The following is an 18864-nucleotide window of genomic DNA, read 5'->3' on the forward strand; positions in this document are numbered from 1 at the left end:
TTACGAATTTAGCACCAAAATATCACGATGTATTGAAAACATTGACTACAAAAATGCGTTGGATAATCCAGAATGTTGGATAAGCGAATGTTGGATAAGTGAGACTCTACTGTATCTCATTGGCCAGAAGCAGGCCCACACTTCCCATTGAAATCCTGATAGGTTTATGTTGGTTAAAATTATTTTCATTTTTAAATATTGTATTGTTCTTTCATTGTTGTTGTTGTTTTGCACTACAAATAAGACATGTGCAGTGTGCATAGGAATTTGTTCGGGGTTTTTTTTCCCCAAATGATAATTCGGCCCCTCAACAGTCTGAAGGATTGTGGACCGGCCCTCTGCTTTAAAAGTTTGGGGACCCCTGGCCTAGAGCATCATGGATGGAGGGCGATTAATAAGTAATTAAATGATGATGATGATGATGATGATGATGATGATGATGATGATGATGATGATGATGAAAGTAGAGGAAACGCAGGGCATAAAGCAGGGGTCCCCAAACTAAGGCCTGGGGGCCGGATGCGGCCCTCCGAGGTCATTTACCTGGCCCCCGCCCTCAGTTTTATAATATAATATATTGTATATACATATAATATTGATAATAATATTATAATGTAATACAATATAACACTAATAATAATACAATATAATAATATTAATTATATATTCTATATTACATATAATATTACTAATAATATTACAGTATAGTGGTATAGTTCAATATAGTAATATATAATGCTAATATTGTGCTATGCTAATAGTATAATATATTGTATGTACATATAATTTGTAAGCCACTCTGAGTCCCCTTTGGGGTGAGAAGGGTGTGATACAAATGTAGTAAATAAATGCAGTAAATAAATAATAAATAAATTTTAGACTTAGGCTCACCCAAAGTCTGAAATGACTTGAAGGCACACAACAACAACAACAACAACAACAACAACAACCCTAATTAACTTGACTACAGTAGAGTCTCACTTATCCAACATAAACAGGCCGGCAGAACGTTGGATAAGCGAATACGTTGGATAATAAGGAGAGATTAAGGAGAAGCCTATTAAACACCAAATTAAGTTATGATTTTACAAATTAAGCGCCAAAACATCATGTTACACAACAAATTTAACAGAAAAAGTAGTTCAATATGCAGTAATGCTATGTAGTAATTACTGTATTTACGAATTTAGCACCAAAATATCACGATGTATTGAAAACATTGACTACAAAAATGCGTTGGATAATCCAGAACGTTGGATAAGCGAGTGTTGGAAAAGTGAGACTCTACTGTAGTATAATATATTGTATGTACATATAATTTGTAAGCCACTCTGAGTCCCCTTTGGGGTGAGAAGGGTGTGATACAAATGTAGTAAATAAATGCAGTAAATAAATAATAAATAAATTTTAGACTTAGGCTCACCCAAAGTCTGAAATGACTTGAAGGCACACAACAACAACAACAACCCTAATTAACTTGACTATCTCATTGGCCAGAAGCAGGCCCACACTTCCCATTGAAATCCTGATAGGTTTATGTTGGTTAAAATTATTTTCATTTTTAAATATTGTATTGTTCTTTCATTGTTGTTGTTGTTGTTTTGCACTACAAATAAGACATGTGCAGTGTGCATAGGAATTTGTTCGGGTTTTTTTTCCAAATGATATTTCGGCCCCTCAACAGTCTGAAGGATTGTAGACCGGCCCTCTGCTTTAAAAGTTTGAGGACCCCTGGCCTAGAGCATCATGGATGGAGGGTGATTAATAAGTAATTAAATGATGATGATGATGATGATGAAAGTAGAGGAAACGCAGGGCATAAAGAGATAGCGCCTGGTCAGCACCGCCAGCATATTTCAGCCCTTGCCCAACTGGTTTCCTTGGCCCTAGGTTTGGTATGAAACAAGGCTGGAGTGTGGGCTCCGTTGGATTTGAGTTGCTTGGGAGGGAGCGTGTGAAGGCCAGGGCTGGCAGAGAGAGGCCCCTCCCTCCCTGCCTCCCTCCTCCGTGGAAAGGAGTCCGGAAGAGAAGCGGCGCCCGCAAAGGGAGCAAGGCAGGCAGGCCGGCCGGGGAAGAAAGGGGAGGCTGCTCCTCTTCCCTCTGCTTCGCCCCAGGGCCATGGGGTGAGTGCTCCTCTCTCCCTCCCTCGCTTGAATGGGGAGGCTGGGGAAGGGGGCGAGCCTGGCGAAGAAGGGGGAGAAGGGAGGGGAAACCAAGGCCCACAAAGGTCTCCCTTGGGTAGGGCTGGAGACGGCACCTCCCATTATCCCTGGCCAGGAGGGAGGCTGAGCCAAGGGCTGTTGGAGGGGCAAAGGGGTTCGCTCCCTACTCTGATCAGGAAGGAGCTGGGCCTCTGCAGTTGGGCCTCCTTCCTATCTGAGCCCCCTTCTTTCCTTCCTTCCTTCCTTCCTTCCTTCCTTCCTTCCTTCCTTCCTTCCTTCTTTCCTTCCTTCCTTCCTTCCTTCCTTCCTTCCCTTGGGTTTTGGGAGGGAGGAAAGGGGCTTTGGAAGGATGGCGGCTAACCTGCAAATACTCAAAACTGTGATTTTCAAGCCTGCAAAGGTGGAGGCCAACTATACTATTTTGGTATCTACCATTTTCTTAGTTTGGTACTGAACACAATTTACAAAACTTAATCAAACATTCCCAAAATAGAGAAGTTAGAAGGTGATTAAAATACAAAAAAAAAATGAAAACTACAAACTCTAAAACTTCAAAATACTACAGCTCAATAAAGAGTAAAGGATAGATAACTCAGCACATTATACGAGGCCTGTCCTAAATAAACCATTGACCCATTGGCTTCTTATTGTCCTAGTCTCCCCTCTTTGGGGCTGGAGTCCTGGAGCCTGGGCGCAGCCATGGAGAAGCCCTTCCATTGTAGTCCTTGAACTTCTAAGTCAGATCTTAATGTACAACTAAGTTACTCCAAGGGAAGTTTTAATGCAGGATTCGGTCCAAAGTGGAAGGCACCATGCGGGCCACAGAGGCAGAAGAAGACCTCAAGGAACAGCATTCTGAGGCCTCTGAATCACCCATCTATATATATAAAAGAGTGATGGCATCAGGGCAGCGGACAAAACAACAAAACTACAGGCCCCCCAACCTCGAAATTTGACAACACAACCCATCATTCACGGCTCTAGGTTGATACAACAAAAAGAAAAGAAAAATAAAGTCCTAATTACAGGGTGAGGAATAATAGTTTTTATCCAATTGCTGCCAGTTTGAAGGCTAAACTCCGCCCACTTGGTCTCCTAGCAACCTACTCAGCCCAGGGGACAGGCAGAGTTAGGCCTCACTTAAGCCTCTTCCACAGGTTATCAGATTTTAACTGGATTATATGGCAGTGTAGACTCAAGGCCCTTCCACACAGCGATACAACCCATTTATAATCTTATATTATCTGCTTGGCACTGGATTATCTTGACTCAACACTGCCATATAATCTACTTCAGTGTGCATACTAAACATAAAGACAACCATACAACAGACATTCAATACCACCACTACCTCAACAATTTCTCACCAACACCACCAGACAACGCCACAGCAACGCATGGCCGGGCACAGCTAGTGAAATATAAATCTCTACAGTGGAGCAAAAGTCAAGCTTTGGGACTGGCCAGGGCCTGGAGCTGGGGGGTTGAAGTCAGAAAACAGTTTGGGGGGGGGAAAGTGGGGTTTGGGGAAATGTACTGACACAGGCTTCAAAGTAAAAAAGAAAAAAACCTCAACATTTTGTATCAATATGTGTTTTAAAATCAATGATGTCATAAAAATATGGTGTAAGTACAGTAGAGTCTCACTTATCCAGCATTTGCTTATCCAACATTCTCGATTATCCAACATAGTCTGCCTCCCACCCAGATCCACACCTGTTTCTCTAGGCAGCAAGGACTGAACTTTTTACGCATTTAATTTCTGACAATGTTGTTACTGTAAGCTCGTTTTATGCAATTCTGTCTTTATTTGTAGTCAATTTGTTAGTAGCCAAAGTTTTTGTAGTCAATGTTTTCAATACATTAGCAATGTTTTGGTGCTAAATTCATAAATACAGTAATTACTACATAACAATACCTGTATTGAACAGCTTTTTCTGACGATTTGTTGTAAAACATGATGTTTTGGTGCTTAATTTTTAAAACCGTAACGTAATTTGATGTTTAATAAGTTTTTCCTTAATCCATCCTTATTATCCAACATTTTGCTTATCAAACATTCTGCCAGCCCGTTTATGTTGGATAAGTGAGACTCTACTGTATAATGCTTTTAATGATATCAATGATAGCCATGTATAAATATGTGATGGGAAGTCATAGGGAGGAGGGAGAAGAGAAGGTTTGTTTTCCGCTGCCCTGGAGACTAGAACAATGGCTTCAAACTACAGGAAAGGAAATTCCATCTGAATATGAGGAAGAACTTCCTGACTGTGAGAGCTGTTCAGCAGTAAGAACTCTCTCTCTACTCCAGAGTGTGGTGGAAGCTCCTTCCTTGGAGTCTTTTAAGCAGAGGCTGGATGGCCATCTGTCGGGGGTGCTCTGATTGTGCTTTTCCAGCATGGCAGGGGGTTGGACTGGGTGGCCCATGAGGTTTCTTCCAACTCTAGGATTCTATGATTCTAAGTTTGTGAGCAGAGGATAAGACACATGTTATGTTCTCTTAGTCTTTGTTTTTATATATTCGTTAGGTTTACAGCATATCCCATGTCTATATTAAAATCACTTTCTAAAAATTATAATGCACACTTACTCTCATGGGTATTTGGGAATTTTTTTATTTTTGCCTTAGCATTATAGACTTCAAAGACACCATCCAGTACTAACCCCCTACCATGGAGGAAAACCACAGTCAAAACACCCCTGACAGGTGGCCATCCAGCCTCTGTTTAAAAGATTGCAAAGAAGGAGCTTCCACCACAACCCCAAGGCAGATAATTCCACATTGAACAGCTCTTATGGTGAGGAAGTTCTTCCTAATGTTTAGGTGGAATCCCCTTTCTTGTAATTTGAGCCCATGGCTCCGAGTCCTGGTCTCCAGGGCAGCAGAAAACATACCTGTTCCCTTTTCCTTGTGGCACCCGTTCAAATATTTAAGCATGGCTATCGTGTCTCTTCCTAACCTTCTCTTCTGCAAGCTAAACATAGCCAGCTCTTTAAGCCACTCCTCATACAGTGTATCCTGCACATGGCATTGAAACTGGGGTGGGAATTAAGCAGTTCACTGAATAAACTGTGTGAATCTTTTCTGGATGTCCATTTAAATACATAACCGTTATTTTTAAAAGGTCTCATTTCAGCTCTTTTGCTACATGAGGACTTATATTTTTGCTGAGCACAGCACCCAATACAATATCTGCAAATATAATTCATTGTGGGATATATGTATGTAGATATATTTGATTTTCAGGTGGTAAACTTCCTCCAGGAGAACATCTGTGACTTTCCTTTTCCCCACTTTGTATCAAGAAACTCCCCGGTAGGTCAGGCTAGCCAGAGATGACCAGGTGGGCTTCCTAGCTGTACAGAGACCAGACTCTTGATCTCACAAATGCAAGCCCAGCTCTCCTAAACATTAAACCAGATTGGGTTTCAATATGTACACAGATATTACACACTTGAGACCCCCCCCCCCCCAATTATTCCTTGTAAAAGAATCCAATAAGAGATAGATGCCATTTAAGGGAGATCTGATACCTCAGCTGAATAAGGACTACATAATTTGTAACTATTAGTTTGTTATTTGACCTTTCATTAAGTTTACTCAAAAACAGTCATATCTTTGCCTTTTCTACAAGAAGTATCTACGGAAGCCACACAAAAATGGATTGTAAAATTTCTTCTTCTCTAGAGAGTGTTAAAAGTGTTTTACGGATCTTGTGAATTAACCTGGACTTAATCTCCCCATTACATTCTGTAGCCTTTGGTTCATGACATAATACGACGGGAAGAGGTTCTTCATCCCGAATGGAAACTACTTTGGAGTCTAGAGCAAAGATGGAGGAGCCAAACCCACCCAATCCTGATGGAGAAAAAGAGCCCAATGCAATTTGGGATAATAAAAGTGTTGTTTCCTGTGGGAGAACTGCAGTGCACGTCCTGGATGAAATGGCATTGAACTCAGATGTTCAGTGCCAACGTTTCCGGTGCTTCCGCTTCCAGGAGGCTGAGGGCCCCCGTGAAGTTTGCAACCGGCTTCACACTCTCTGCAACCAATGGCTGAAACCAGAGCAACACACCAAGGCTCAGATGCTGGACTTGGTGATCCTGGAACAGTTCCTAGATGTCCTCCCCCCAGAGATGGAGAGCTGGGTCAGGGAATGTGGGGCTGAGACCACTTCCCAGGCTGTAGCCCTGGCTGAAGGTTTCCTCCTGACTCAGGCAGAGGTGAAGAAGATGAAGCAGGAAAAGCAGCAGGAAAGTAATGTCCTTCAGGCCCAGGAGGTCCCACCTGACATCGGTCAAAGATTCCCTTCCAGATGGATCAAGCTGGAGGGTGACAGAAGAGCTGCTCCACTGGGTAAGAGCCCTTCTTTTTTATTTATTTATTTATTTACAGCATTTATATTCCGCCCTTCTCACCCCGAAGGGGACTCAGGGTGGATCACATTACACATATAGGCAAACATTCAATGCCTTTTAACATAGGACAAAGATAAACAACATAGCTGCGAGCGGGCCTCGAAGTCATGTCCTCCTGGTCAGAGTGATTGATTGCAGTTAATTGCAGCTGGTTTGCTCTCCCGTCTGCGCCACAGCCCCTTCTTTCACTGGGTCCATTGCTCTCAAGGATCTCCCAAATATATGGTGTCCTGTTATATCCCACAAAATATTTGTCTTCAATAGCTATTTTTGTTAACATGTTTTAAGCATAGTTTTAAGAATGTAAACATCCCAGATGGTCTTGTATGAAACTGGCTGCATCTCATGATTCTCTTGTTTCTCTTGGTTCCTTCTGTTCCTCCTTTTGAGAATCTCCCGTAGTGCCATTTGTGTTGTTTAAATTGTAAACCACTTTGGAACCTAAAAACAATCTTTCCCTTCTCTTCTTTTCTTTGCCATTTCACAGGAGACCAATTAAGGAAGCTGGAAAGATATAATACCTTATCTCTTTGTGAAACAGGAGAAATGGCCTCAGTGGAACAGGATCAGGTAAAAGGATGAAAGTAGAAATGAAATTAAGATAATTCTGTAACTGACCGCAACACCTCATGTGGTCTGAAAGTTTGGTTTGTTTGTTTCTTTTTTATTTCTTTTAAGAAATCTCAAGAACATTGTTCTTGAAGGCCTTTATTTTCCACTAGGGGGTACATAATGCTTTGCAGATTGGACTGCACCCTTATGTTCAAGCTTATGTTCAAGCTTTAATGATAATAACAATAATAATAATAATAATAATAACTTTGTTTATTTATATTCTGCCCTCTCTCCCCAAGCGGACTCAGGACAGATTCCAACTAAAACGACAAACATTCAATGCCAAACAGATACATAAATAAAAATGCAAAAACCAACTAATCAAATATCATTGCTTTCATTGGATCAATTTCATTGTGCATTGGGATCCTGCTTAGCAGTGGAAGGACCATGCAGAAAGGGCGCTCTCAGTGGCTGCCAAAGGTGTAAGTGACTTTTGGAGACTGATTTTTAGTCAGGACAGGATATACTGGAACATACTGAATAGTCTATCTGTTTTTGCTGTGATGGAATGTTTTAATGGCTTATGGTTTTAACTAGGTTTGAATGGATTGTAAGTTGTGTTGAGTCCCAAACTAGAATAACAGTACAGCTCAAGGCAGGGTACAAAGTTGGTAAAACATACAGATAAGATGTAATACTATTAAAATTCTAGAATAGATAGGTCTTCAGTTGTGTCTTGAATTCTGACAACTGATTTAGCTGTCCAATCTCTTTCAGTATGTCATTCCACAGTCTTGGTGCAGTTGATGATAAGGTCCTCTGGGAGACAGTTGCCAGTCAGGTTCTGGCTGGTTGAAATGAGCTTCCCCTAAAAGATCTAAGAGTATGGAACAGATGTAATATGCTCATACCTAGGTATAGCCATAACCAATCAGGATGCTATGTTTTGAACTGGTTAGAGTTTCCTAACTTGGTACAGACATAGCCCAATGTACAGCACATTGCAGAAGGCCGACCTTGAGGTTACCAGCATGTGTACTACCATCTTCAAGTCCTCCAATTCTAGGAAGTGTGGTGCAGCTGGTGTATTAGCCAAAGTGATAATAGGCACTCCTGATTGTCACATCTACCTGGCATAAAATTTGGAGAGAGGAGTAGCTGGCACCACATGCCATTTAGCCACCCCGAGTCCCTTCGGGGAGATGGTGGCGTGATAGAAAAATAAAGTGTTATTCAAGTTCATTTTCCTCTTCTGGACTGCCACATGTTTCCGTTCCCTCCTCTATCTTCTTTCCTTTGTGAAGTCACACACGGCATGCAGATAGGGGAGCTTACCCCCACATGCCATTTCACTTACTTCGTGGAACTGATTCCTTTTCCTCTTCATGTTTGCCATGAATGTCTATTTTGCTTGGGGAGATATCAAGGAAAATAGATATATGTACACAGGAAGGGGTGGCGGAACAGGACCGGTAGGATAAATGACATTGTGGGACAGTATGCCTGGTGATGGTTTCTCATCCTGTTTGTCATGTATTTCTGTTCCATCTGGTTTGTCCTTTTGTTTCCCTGGGCAATACTTATGACAGTGAGGAAGAGAAAAAGGAACATAGATCAACAGGGAAAGTGAGATGACACATGAGGCCAGATCCTCTTCCATTCTCCTCCATTTTCCTTTTATGACCATGGTCAGTTGGTTCACCATCCCACACATAGACTGCAACAACATTGCCCCATCTTCCTCATCTAAGATACCCATGTATTTTTCAATTTTTCACAGAATAGTGTCACCCATAACCCCTGCAGAAGTGGAAAGATGACTATAGAGATATGGTGCTTTTCACATTTTTAAAAAAAAGATTCTGCATAAGAAAGCTATAAATGCTACTGCAGAGAGCACAAATTCCCTCTTTGTATCATATGTTCCAACTTTCACTGAATCAGCTTTGGCATACATTGGATTCTGCTTAGCAGTAGAAGAAGCATTCTTAATCTGTGTGTATAAAACCTCTTCTTTAGGTGATGTTTGAGGATGTGGCTGTACATTTCAGCGAGGAGGAGTGGGCTCTGCTGGATGTGGATCAACGGAGCCTACACTGGGAGATCATGGAAGAAAATTATAAGATGGTGGCTTCTCTTGGTAAGAATTCCTTAGGCTCTTGGTCAATGGAAATCATTTTTGGAATTTCCTTCGCATTGTTTATAATTGTGCCTTGTGATATACTTTAGGGTTGAGAATCAAGGAATCTTAGAATCATAGAGTTGGAAGAGACCAACTATCCTAACCTCCTGCCATGGAGGAACATAAAATCAAAGCATCTCTGTCAGATGGCCATCCGGCCTCTGCTTAAAAAACTCCACCACACTGCCAGACAGCAACGTATTTCACTGCCAAACAGCAGAATATGAAGGAAGGGACTCCAGGGGCAGTGTCCCCTCTGGCATGCGTCTAGACCACTGATCTAGACACTATATTCCTACTGATATAGCCTAGAATTGCATTGGGTTTTTTAGCTGCCGCATAACACTGTTTACCCATGTTCATCTTGTGGTCTACTAAGACTCCTAGATCTCTTTTACATGGACTGTTTTCAAGTCAGATGTCACCCATCCTATATCTGTGCATTTCATGTTTATTACCTAAGTGTAGTACTATATATGTCTCCCTATAGCAATTTGTTTTGCTAATTTTGGCCCAGTTTTCTAATCTGTTAATGTCTTTTCGGATTATGAGCCTGTCCTCTGTGGTACAAGCAATTCCTCTCAATTTTGTGTCATCTGCACATTTGATAAGCATACCATCTATTCCATCATCCAAGTCATTGATAAAGGTTTTGAAAAACATTGGGCCCAGGAAAGAATCTCTTTTGTGGCACCCCATTGGTCACTTAGAATCATAGAATAGAATCATTGATTTGGAAGAGATTTCGTGGGCCATCCAGTCCAACACCTTTCTGCCAAGAAGCAGGAAAATCACATTCAAAGCACCCCTGACTGATGGCCATCCAGCTTCTGTTTAAAAGTCTCCATAGAAGGAGCCTCCCCCACAATCTAAGGCAGAGATAGACTTCCACTGCTGAACACCTCTCACAGTTAGGAAGTTCTTCCTAACTCACACCTAGGAAGTTCTTCAGCTCTCCAAGATGAAGTGGAAGGGCAATTGGTAAGCACCCTTTGGGGTGGCCGTCAACCAATTTCTAGTACACATTTTAATTTCTTCTTTATAAGAATGCTACAACCCCACGTTTAAAAAGATTTGGTCTAGCCCACATTTTACTAGCATCTTAGAATGCACCTTGTCAGATGCCTTATTGAAACTGAGATATACTGTATCCACAACACTCAGTTCATCTGCCAAGCTTGTAACTGTATCCAAAAAGAGATAAGGTTCATCTAGGAATGACTTGTTTTGAGAAACCCATGTAGACTTTTTGTGAGTACAGCATTTCTTTTTAACTTCTTACAGATTGCCTCTTTTATTATTTGTAACAAAAATAAATTGTATTACTATCAGGCTGACATGGCAATAATTATTTGGGTCCTCCTTTCTCCCCTTTTTGAAGATGGGGACAACATTTGCTTTTTTCCAGTCTACTGGAACTTCTGTCATTCACCAGGAATTCTCAAATATGATTGCTAGTGGTTCTGAAATTAATTCTGCCAGTTCTTTTAATTCCCTTGGATGTAGTTCAGGTCCTTGTTCTGGAGACTTGAATCCATTAGCCAGATATTCCTCTATTGCATCTTTATCTATTTTGTACTGCATTACAGTACTTCATCCTCTGCTCCATCCTCCCCAAGTTGAGCATTGTTAAACTTTTGGGAGAAGACTGAAGCAAAAAACGTGTTGAGTAGTTTCAATTGGCCAATTGAACGTCAGGAGACAATACTTATGGAACATGGCCATACAGCCTGGAAAACTCACAGTAACTCACTTTGTGATGTTTCTTCCTCCTACACCAAGAGAACTAGTGGCAGTTAGCTCCTCTCTCAACCAAGAGACTAGTAAGCACCCAAGTCACAAGTCTTGTTTCTGACCAGAGTAGGAGGAAATAATTATCCCGTCCCTGCTGCTTTTCTGGAGCTGATCCTCATAGGGACACTAATTCAGCATTTATTTAAAGAGTTATATCTAATAGGTATCTTTTGATAAAGGCTTTGGAGGTCAGCCATAAATTATCTGTATTATTTTTTTTTACAATATCTGTAAGACTTCAGAAAGTTGAAGAAACATTTGCATCCATGTGACAAAAATACTTGAAACAAAGGGGGATGCATAGTTGGGGAATACATTGGGGGCTGGCATTTCCCAGCTGCAATCTTGACCTTATTAAGATCTTTTTCACCACCAAAAGAAAAAAAACACAACTTCTGGTATCCATGGAGTTGATTTAACACTGTATTCTCAATTAATACTATCCAAAGTAGAATGTATTGAAGAGCGAATTACCTCTTGGATACTTCAGAATTGCATGTCACATCATTCTCCACTTTGAGCTGTACTATAATGGGATCTATCAGCCAACTTCCAAAAGACCACATGTTCCCCAAGCCTTAGATGAGACTGGTCTCTCTCCTCCATAGCAAGATTCCCACCATTCCTTTTTTTCTCATTCTCTTACAATATTTACACTAGTTTAGTGATTTCAACCTTCCATTTTTCCATGCATTCTTACTGTTTGTCTCTTTTTTTAAGGTGGTGATGGGCAGGGGAGTGAAAATGGGGAAGCACCATATAAAGTGTGGCTGAAAACAGAGAACTTTGAAGAAGAGGAAGAAGAGAACCTGAGAACGGAAACAGAAGAAGACAGAATGAACCAGTGTCTTGTTGATATTTGGGAAATTCAAGAAAAATCAGATGAAACCAGGGAGATCTGGAGCTACCTTGCCTATGAGAAACGCTTCTTCCATGAGGGATCACACATTAAAGATCATATCACAAACCACATAGAGGAAGGGCAACCTAATTGCTACCAATCGGGAGAAAGCTTTGGATGTAGCATATATCTTACAAACCCTGAAGAATTCCATATGGTAGAGAAGCCATACAAATGCCTGGAGTGCGGAAAAGGCTTCTATCATAGTGCAAATCTTAGTAGACACAAAAAAACGCACATGGTAGAGAAACCATATAAATGCCTGGAGTGTGGAAAGGGCTTTGCTGAAAAGAGAAATCTCATAGGGCATGAGATGAATCACAGAGGAGAAAAACCCTATAAATGCCTGGAATGTGGGAAGGGTTTTAGCTACAAATCAGTCCTCAAGAGCCACCAGAACAGTCATATGGAAGAGAAATCGTACACATGCCATGAGTGTGGGAAGAGTTTCAGTTGGAGATCAACCCTCACACGGCACCAAAAAACGCACTTGGGAGCAAAGCCATATGTATGCTTGGAGTGTGGAAAATGCTTTGCTGAAAAGAGAACTCTCCTTGGGCATGAAATGAACCATAGAGGAGAGAAACCCTATCAATGTTCGAAATGTGGGAAGTGTTTTAGCTTCAAATCTGTCCTCAAAACTCACCAGAATAGTCACACAGAAGAGAAATCATACACCTGTCTTGAGTGTGGGAAGAGTTTCAATCAGAGAGCCACTCTCAAGAGGCACCAAAACAGCCACTTTGGAGAAAAGCCGCACAAATGCCTGGAGTGTGGAAAGTGCTTCCATCAAAGAGGAGACCTCAGTAGGCACCAAAAGACCCACATTGGAGAGAAGCCATTTAAGTGCCGGGAGTGTGGAAAAGGCTTTGCTGAAAAGAGAAGTCTCCTTGGGCACGAAATGATTCACAGAGGAGAGAAGCCCTATAAATGCCTGGAGTGTGGGAAGAGTTATAGTTACAAATCAGTCCTCAAAACTCACCAGGAGAGTCATACAGCAGAGAAGTCGTACATATGCCAAGAGTGTGGAAAGAGTTTTAGGAAAAGATCAGCCCTCGCTAGACACCAGAATATTCACACAATGAAGAAAACAAACACAGATGAAAAGCTACCATGGCTTTTGTGTAGTTTCCCTCCAGCTGATGAAAACAATCTTGGATCATCTTTGGACACACTTTAAGGAAAAAAGCTGAGTCCTGGCCTCGTGATAGTATTGGTGCTTTTCTGATTGATATGAGGGTTTCTTCCTTTTCTGCGGTAAGTTCTTCTGTTTTGTGCTTGTTTTAAAAACTTCATTAAGATTTGCTCAATTTCTTCTCAGCTTTTGCAGATTTGGACAAATAGAGGTTTCATGTGGCCTCAGGATGTAATGGTTTGAGCATTGGACTGCCACTCTGGAGATGAGAGCTCAAAGTCTCATGTGGGAATGGAAACTCACTGGATGACCTTGATCAAGTTGCCTTCTCTCAGCCTCAGTGGGAGGCAAAAGCGAAGTCCCCAGGACACATCCTGCTAAGAAGTCCTTGTTCTAGTGTTACCTTAAAGCCACCATAATTTGGCAACGACTTGAAGGCATGGAGTAACACATTTGTGGAGATGTAATACAGGCTTGGTCAGATAAATATGCACCCTCTGTCACTCAGTAAATCAAAGCTGTCCTAGGACAGTCCAGAGCAGAAATCAGTTGTCATTGAGGCTTCAGAGTTGTTCAGATCTTCTGTTCCTGATCCAGTGGGGTGGAGTCTTTATGTCAGAACCAATTTGACATAGTTGGACTCAACCTTATCATTTTTTTGTCACAATTGCTGCTGCCAGACAGCCACAGAGCTCTGGGAGAGCCCCTGGCAGTGGATATGCAATCTTTTTCCCTGCATGGTCACAGGGGCACCTTTGGTGATGTCGTCAAAGGTTGAGTTGCCCAGATGTTCCTTTGAATTCTGTGGCCATATGCCACAGAAATGGGTGTGACACAAGTCCAATCAGTCATTTTTTTCTCTGTACTGAAAAGTGCAGGGAAAGGGGGTTGGTAGCATTGGCTCACTCTGGTTTACCCCAAGTTAAAGACTGGAAGTGACTTCTGCTCTGCTTTGGGTTTTAGGGCTAGTATGGACAAGCACTTAGTAGGTTTCCAAACATTTCATGTTGGTGACACACTTTTTCGATATGCATCATTTTGTGACAGTAATTAAGTTTTACTAGGAAATTGGAGGTTAAGCCAACCCCTTATAAGAGATACAAGGATATACATAAATTGTATTGATGAAATGTATGGGAATGCAACATATCTTATGAGAAACCTCATTTCTATATATACAGTAGAGTCTCACTTATCCAAGCTAAACGGGCCGGCAGAATGTTGGATAAGCAAATATGTTGGATAATAAGGAAGCATTAAGGAAAAGCCTATTAAACATCAAATTAGGTTATGATTTTACAAATGAAGCACCAAAACATCATGTTAGACAACAAATTTGACAGAAAAAGTAGTTCAATATGCAGTAATGCTATGTAGTAATTACTGTATTTACGAATTTAGCACCAAAATATCACGATGCATTGAAAACATTGACTACAAAAATGCGTTGGATAATCCAGAACGTTGGATAAATGAGTGTTGGATAAGTGAGACTCTACTGTATATTTAAACATTATTTGTAAGCTAATAACATCCATTTCCAATTTTTTAAAATTTCTTCCTATGTTTACATGACACACCTGCAGCCAACACACAAATGTTTTGCAACCCAGAGTTTGGAAAACTCTGCTTTAATATTCCACATGTATCCTACCCACATCAGCCTACTGTGACGCCTGGACTGGTTTTAAGAGTCTGTAGGCCTAATAATTTCTTATCCCCTTTCTTTCATTGGAAAGTGACATCATGTTTTAAATTTTTGGTTGCTGGAGCTGTTTGGCAGTGGAATATGTTGCCTCAGAGCATAATAAAATATCCTCTGGAGGTTTTTAAAGTAGAAGCTGGATGGCCATCTGTTGGGGGTGCTTTGATTGTGTGTTTATGCATAGGAAAGGGTTGGACTGAATGGCCCTTGTGGTGTTTTTCAACTCTGATTCTGATTCAATGAGTAGTTCCTTTCCCATATACCCACTTTAGTTTGCCCATCAAATGTTGGAAAATCATCATATTAAATGGAAAATAATAAAGGTGAAAAAGCATATTATGCAAGAAGTGTGAGAAAAAGGTGAGTTCAAGAAGACACCAAAGAGTTTACCCAAGGTAGAAACTGTCCTAGCAGAATGGGAAGACCCTTGATGTGAGGACATATCTCAGCCCACACCAAAGCATCCAGACAACAAGACCTAGTTTCAGCACATTTCTTCAGACCACCTGTTGTATTATGGCAACTCCATGAATATCTCTACCTTTGCTCATTTATGGACTTAAGAAGAAATGGATTGCTGAGGATGGTATGATTGGGAATTTGGGGTGGCTATGTAGTTTTTAATGCATTATTAATATTTTTATGCTTAAGAGTTTAATGATACAGATGTTTAAATTGTATTTTAATTTTTATACTTATATTTTAATGCATTTGGTTTGCATTGTGTCATATTTATTGCTAGCTGCCTTGAAGTCCTATAGCAAGCAAACAATGGGATTAAAATAAAATAAAATCAATATATAAATAAACCAGAGTTGGGTACATGTGAAAGATGTGAGCATTTCCCTCTTGCTTTAGATCTGCATGGCACCAATGTAGATACAATGCATGGCAACAAAAGTATGGCAAAATCCCTTTAGGACATTTCTAGTATGGACAATTTTTAAATCTTATCAGAAGTTGAGTGAATCAAACTTTTGCAGTTGCAGAGGATTTGCAGTGGTTTTAGCCAGTTTAAGACCATAAAAAGCACTAAAATCAGTTTAGAAAAGCAACATTTAAAAATTAGTTGTGGAGCTGCATTCTGAGACTTTACATAGGGGGGCCAAGGGCCACATACAACTTGAGAGGTGTCTTTTCTCCACCTGTAGACTAAATGCTATGAAAAGCTTTCTTGAGAAGGGAACCTCGCCATCATCCACTTGACACCAGGGCTGTAAGGGTGAGTGGGACCTGCATATTCTCTCCTTTGTAGAAATGCTTGGAGGAACATAGAGGTTTCCTTTCCTCCAGAATTTCACTTTGCCTTCACTTAGACCTGAAGCTGCATTCGTGTTGGATGAATAGAAGACCCAACAAGTGGATTCTGATTATGGTAGCTGTTAAAATTTCAGACAGATTGTAAACATACACTTTCATCCAGTTCAAAATCCAATAAAGCAGTCTACATGTAGTACCTGTTGTTTCTCCCTATTGAAAATCATTTTTTTTTTTAGTTTTGGCCCAGTTCTACAATAGACTAGAATAACTTTTATTGTCATTGTACAACTAAATTAAATGTTTTCCCCAGCATACATCCCAAAAATCACACACCCATCCCTCCACACTCCAACCATCACCACACAGCCTCCAATGCCACATCAATGCCAAACCATGGAGTTCAGTATAGTTACAGCTCTAGGATAAAAGCTACCTCTCTGTCTGTTTGTCCTCATCTATGTCACCCTGTATCATCTGCCAGATGGTAATAATTTAAAAAAGAATATGCTGCGTGAGATGGATCCTAAGGTCATTGTGTATTCTGATCCTGGCCTTTGGGGTATAAGCTGTCCCTCCTGATTTGGTTTCACCTGCCCATTATTTGATAAGCATGCCCTCTATTCCATTGTTGAAGTCATTGATAAAGATGTTGAATAGCACTTTATGTACAGAAACGGGCCAGTTGTCTTTCACTTCACCACTTTCCCATCCTGTGACAGGGTTGCATTGTGAGTGGCCACTTTGATCTCATGTCAACCATTTTGTGATGGTACTTGACATTTCCTCAGCATCCCAAAATGTTATTCTGTATGTACATATGTGCCTTCAAGATGCCTGTTGACTTCAGACAATCCTGTGAATTTCCAAGAGGAAAGGGATGTAAGAGAGTTTTGGCCATTCCTTCCTCTGAATCTTGCCTTCAGCTCCTGGCATTCCTTGCTAGCCTCCCATCTCCCAGGGCTGGATCTGTTTGGCTTTTCAGATATGAGAGCTTCTAGTACCTTTGGAGCATGTTAGCCCCTTGTGACCCACACCAGTGCAATTCAGAGTAGCGGTCCAGGGCCACTGCTGGTCTCTAAAGCCATTGCCCATTGGTCTTAGAAGAATTTCCAGGAAAGGAAGTAACAATGGTAGCCACTGGTCGCCATGTATGATACTAGGCTATTAATATAATTATTATTATTCTTCACACAAAAGCACATATGACACAACAAACAAGTTGTACATGCTGGATTTCGTATCACAAAATCACAAGTCGAACACTTCCCAAGCGTTTAGGACTGTGTGATGTATTTTTGGATGATGTGTGCAGATCCCAGTAGGGTGGCCTTTTGCAGTGGACCAATCTTAATTTTGTCAATGTTTATTGTTTTTAAATGCCGGCTGAGATCTTCTGGCACAGCACCTAGTGCACCAATTACCACCAGGACCACCTGTACTGGTATGGAGCCCGCAATGGTATAGTGGACTAAAGCCTTGTGGCTTGAAGATTGGGTTGCTGACCTGAAAGCTGCCAGGTTCGAATCCCACCCGGGAGCGCTGATGAGCTCCCTCTATCAGCTCCAGCTCCATGCGGGGACATGAGAGAAGCCTCCCACAAGGATGGTAAAAAAAACAAAAACATCAAAACATCCGGGCGTCCCCTGGGCAACGTCCTTGCAGACAGCCACTCTCACTCCAGAAGCGACTCAAGTTGCTCCTGACACGAGAAAAAAAACCCTGTACTGGTTTATACCAGAGCCTTTGCAGTTCGATTTTGAGGTCTCGATAATGGTTGAATTTTTCTTGTTGTTTTTATCAATTCGACTGGAGCCCCCAGATGGCATAGTGGACTAAGTGACTTGAAGGTTGGGTTGCTGACCTGAAAGCTGCCAGGTTCGAATCCCACCCGGGGAGAGTGCGGATGAGCTCCCTCTATCAGCTCCAGCTCCATGCGGGGACACGAGAGAAGCCTCCCACAAGGATGGTAAAAACATCAAAACATCCGGGCGTCCCCTGGACAACGTCCTTGCAGACGGCCAATTCTCTCACTCCAGAAGCAACTCCGGTTGCTCCTGACACGAAAAAAAAAAATCAATTCGACTGTCACCTGGTATGGCAACATCAATAAGCCAAACCTTTTTCTTTTCCACAACCGTGAGGTCTGGTGTGTTGTTGTTGTTGTTGTTGTTTATGCCCCTTTGTCTTTCTTATAAGTGACTCAACCCAGCAACTGAGCTAAAATAATACAATATTCAATTTAAAACAGGCCTGGGCCAACTTGGGCCCTCTAGTTGTTTTGGACTTCAACTCCCACAATCCATAACAGCCTACCAGCTGTTCGGAATTGTGGGAGTTGAAGTTCAAAGCACCTGGAAGGAGGGTCCAAGGTAGTCCATGCCTGGTATAGGGGCTGCTGCTGCTGCTATTATTATTATTATTATTATTATTATTATTATTATTATTATTATTATTATTATTATTATTATTATTATTATTATTGAAAGCAGAGGACAATGCATGTTGTATCAAAACCACCATGACAGTAGGCTGTACTGTGATGGGAGGTGTCACCCGACAGCTTCCCTACCCTTTCGATGACTTCTCCTCCATAGCAAAATTCTCACCTGTCCTACTTTCCCATTATCCTATTCAAAAGATTTCTTGCAATTGACTGATTTCGTGTGTCCCTTTTTCATGCTTTCCTACTGTTTGTCTCTCTTCTTTCGAGGAAGTGATGGACAGGAGAGTGAAAATGGCAGAGCACCA

At 41.3% G+C, this 18864-nt stretch overlaps 1 protein-coding gene across 1 annotated transcript; it reads left to right on the top strand.

Moving 5' to 3' along the window:
• The first annotated feature begins 1929 nt into the window (after positions 1–1929).
• On the top strand, positions 1930–15665 carry LOC103280118 (zinc finger protein 436). The gene is made up of 5 exons (XM_016996362.2): positions 1930–2123; positions 5920–6519; positions 7069–7151; positions 9159–9279; positions 11836–15665. Exons 2-5 carry the CDS (start codon positions 5967–5969, stop codon positions 13194–13196), a joined length of 2118 nt encoding a protein of 705 aa, XP_016851851.1. The 5' UTR covers positions 1930–2123; positions 5920–5966; the 3' UTR covers positions 13197–15665.
• The last annotated feature ends 3199 nt before the right edge of the window (positions 15666–18864 follow it).

This window comes from Anolis carolinensis, chromosome 2 (genome assembly GCF_035594765.1).
Source record: "Anolis carolinensis isolate JA03-04 chromosome 2, rAnoCar3.1.pri, whole genome shotgun sequence".
Lineage (NCBI taxonomy): Eukaryota > Metazoa > Chordata > Lepidosauria > Squamata > Dactyloidae > Anolis > Anolis carolinensis.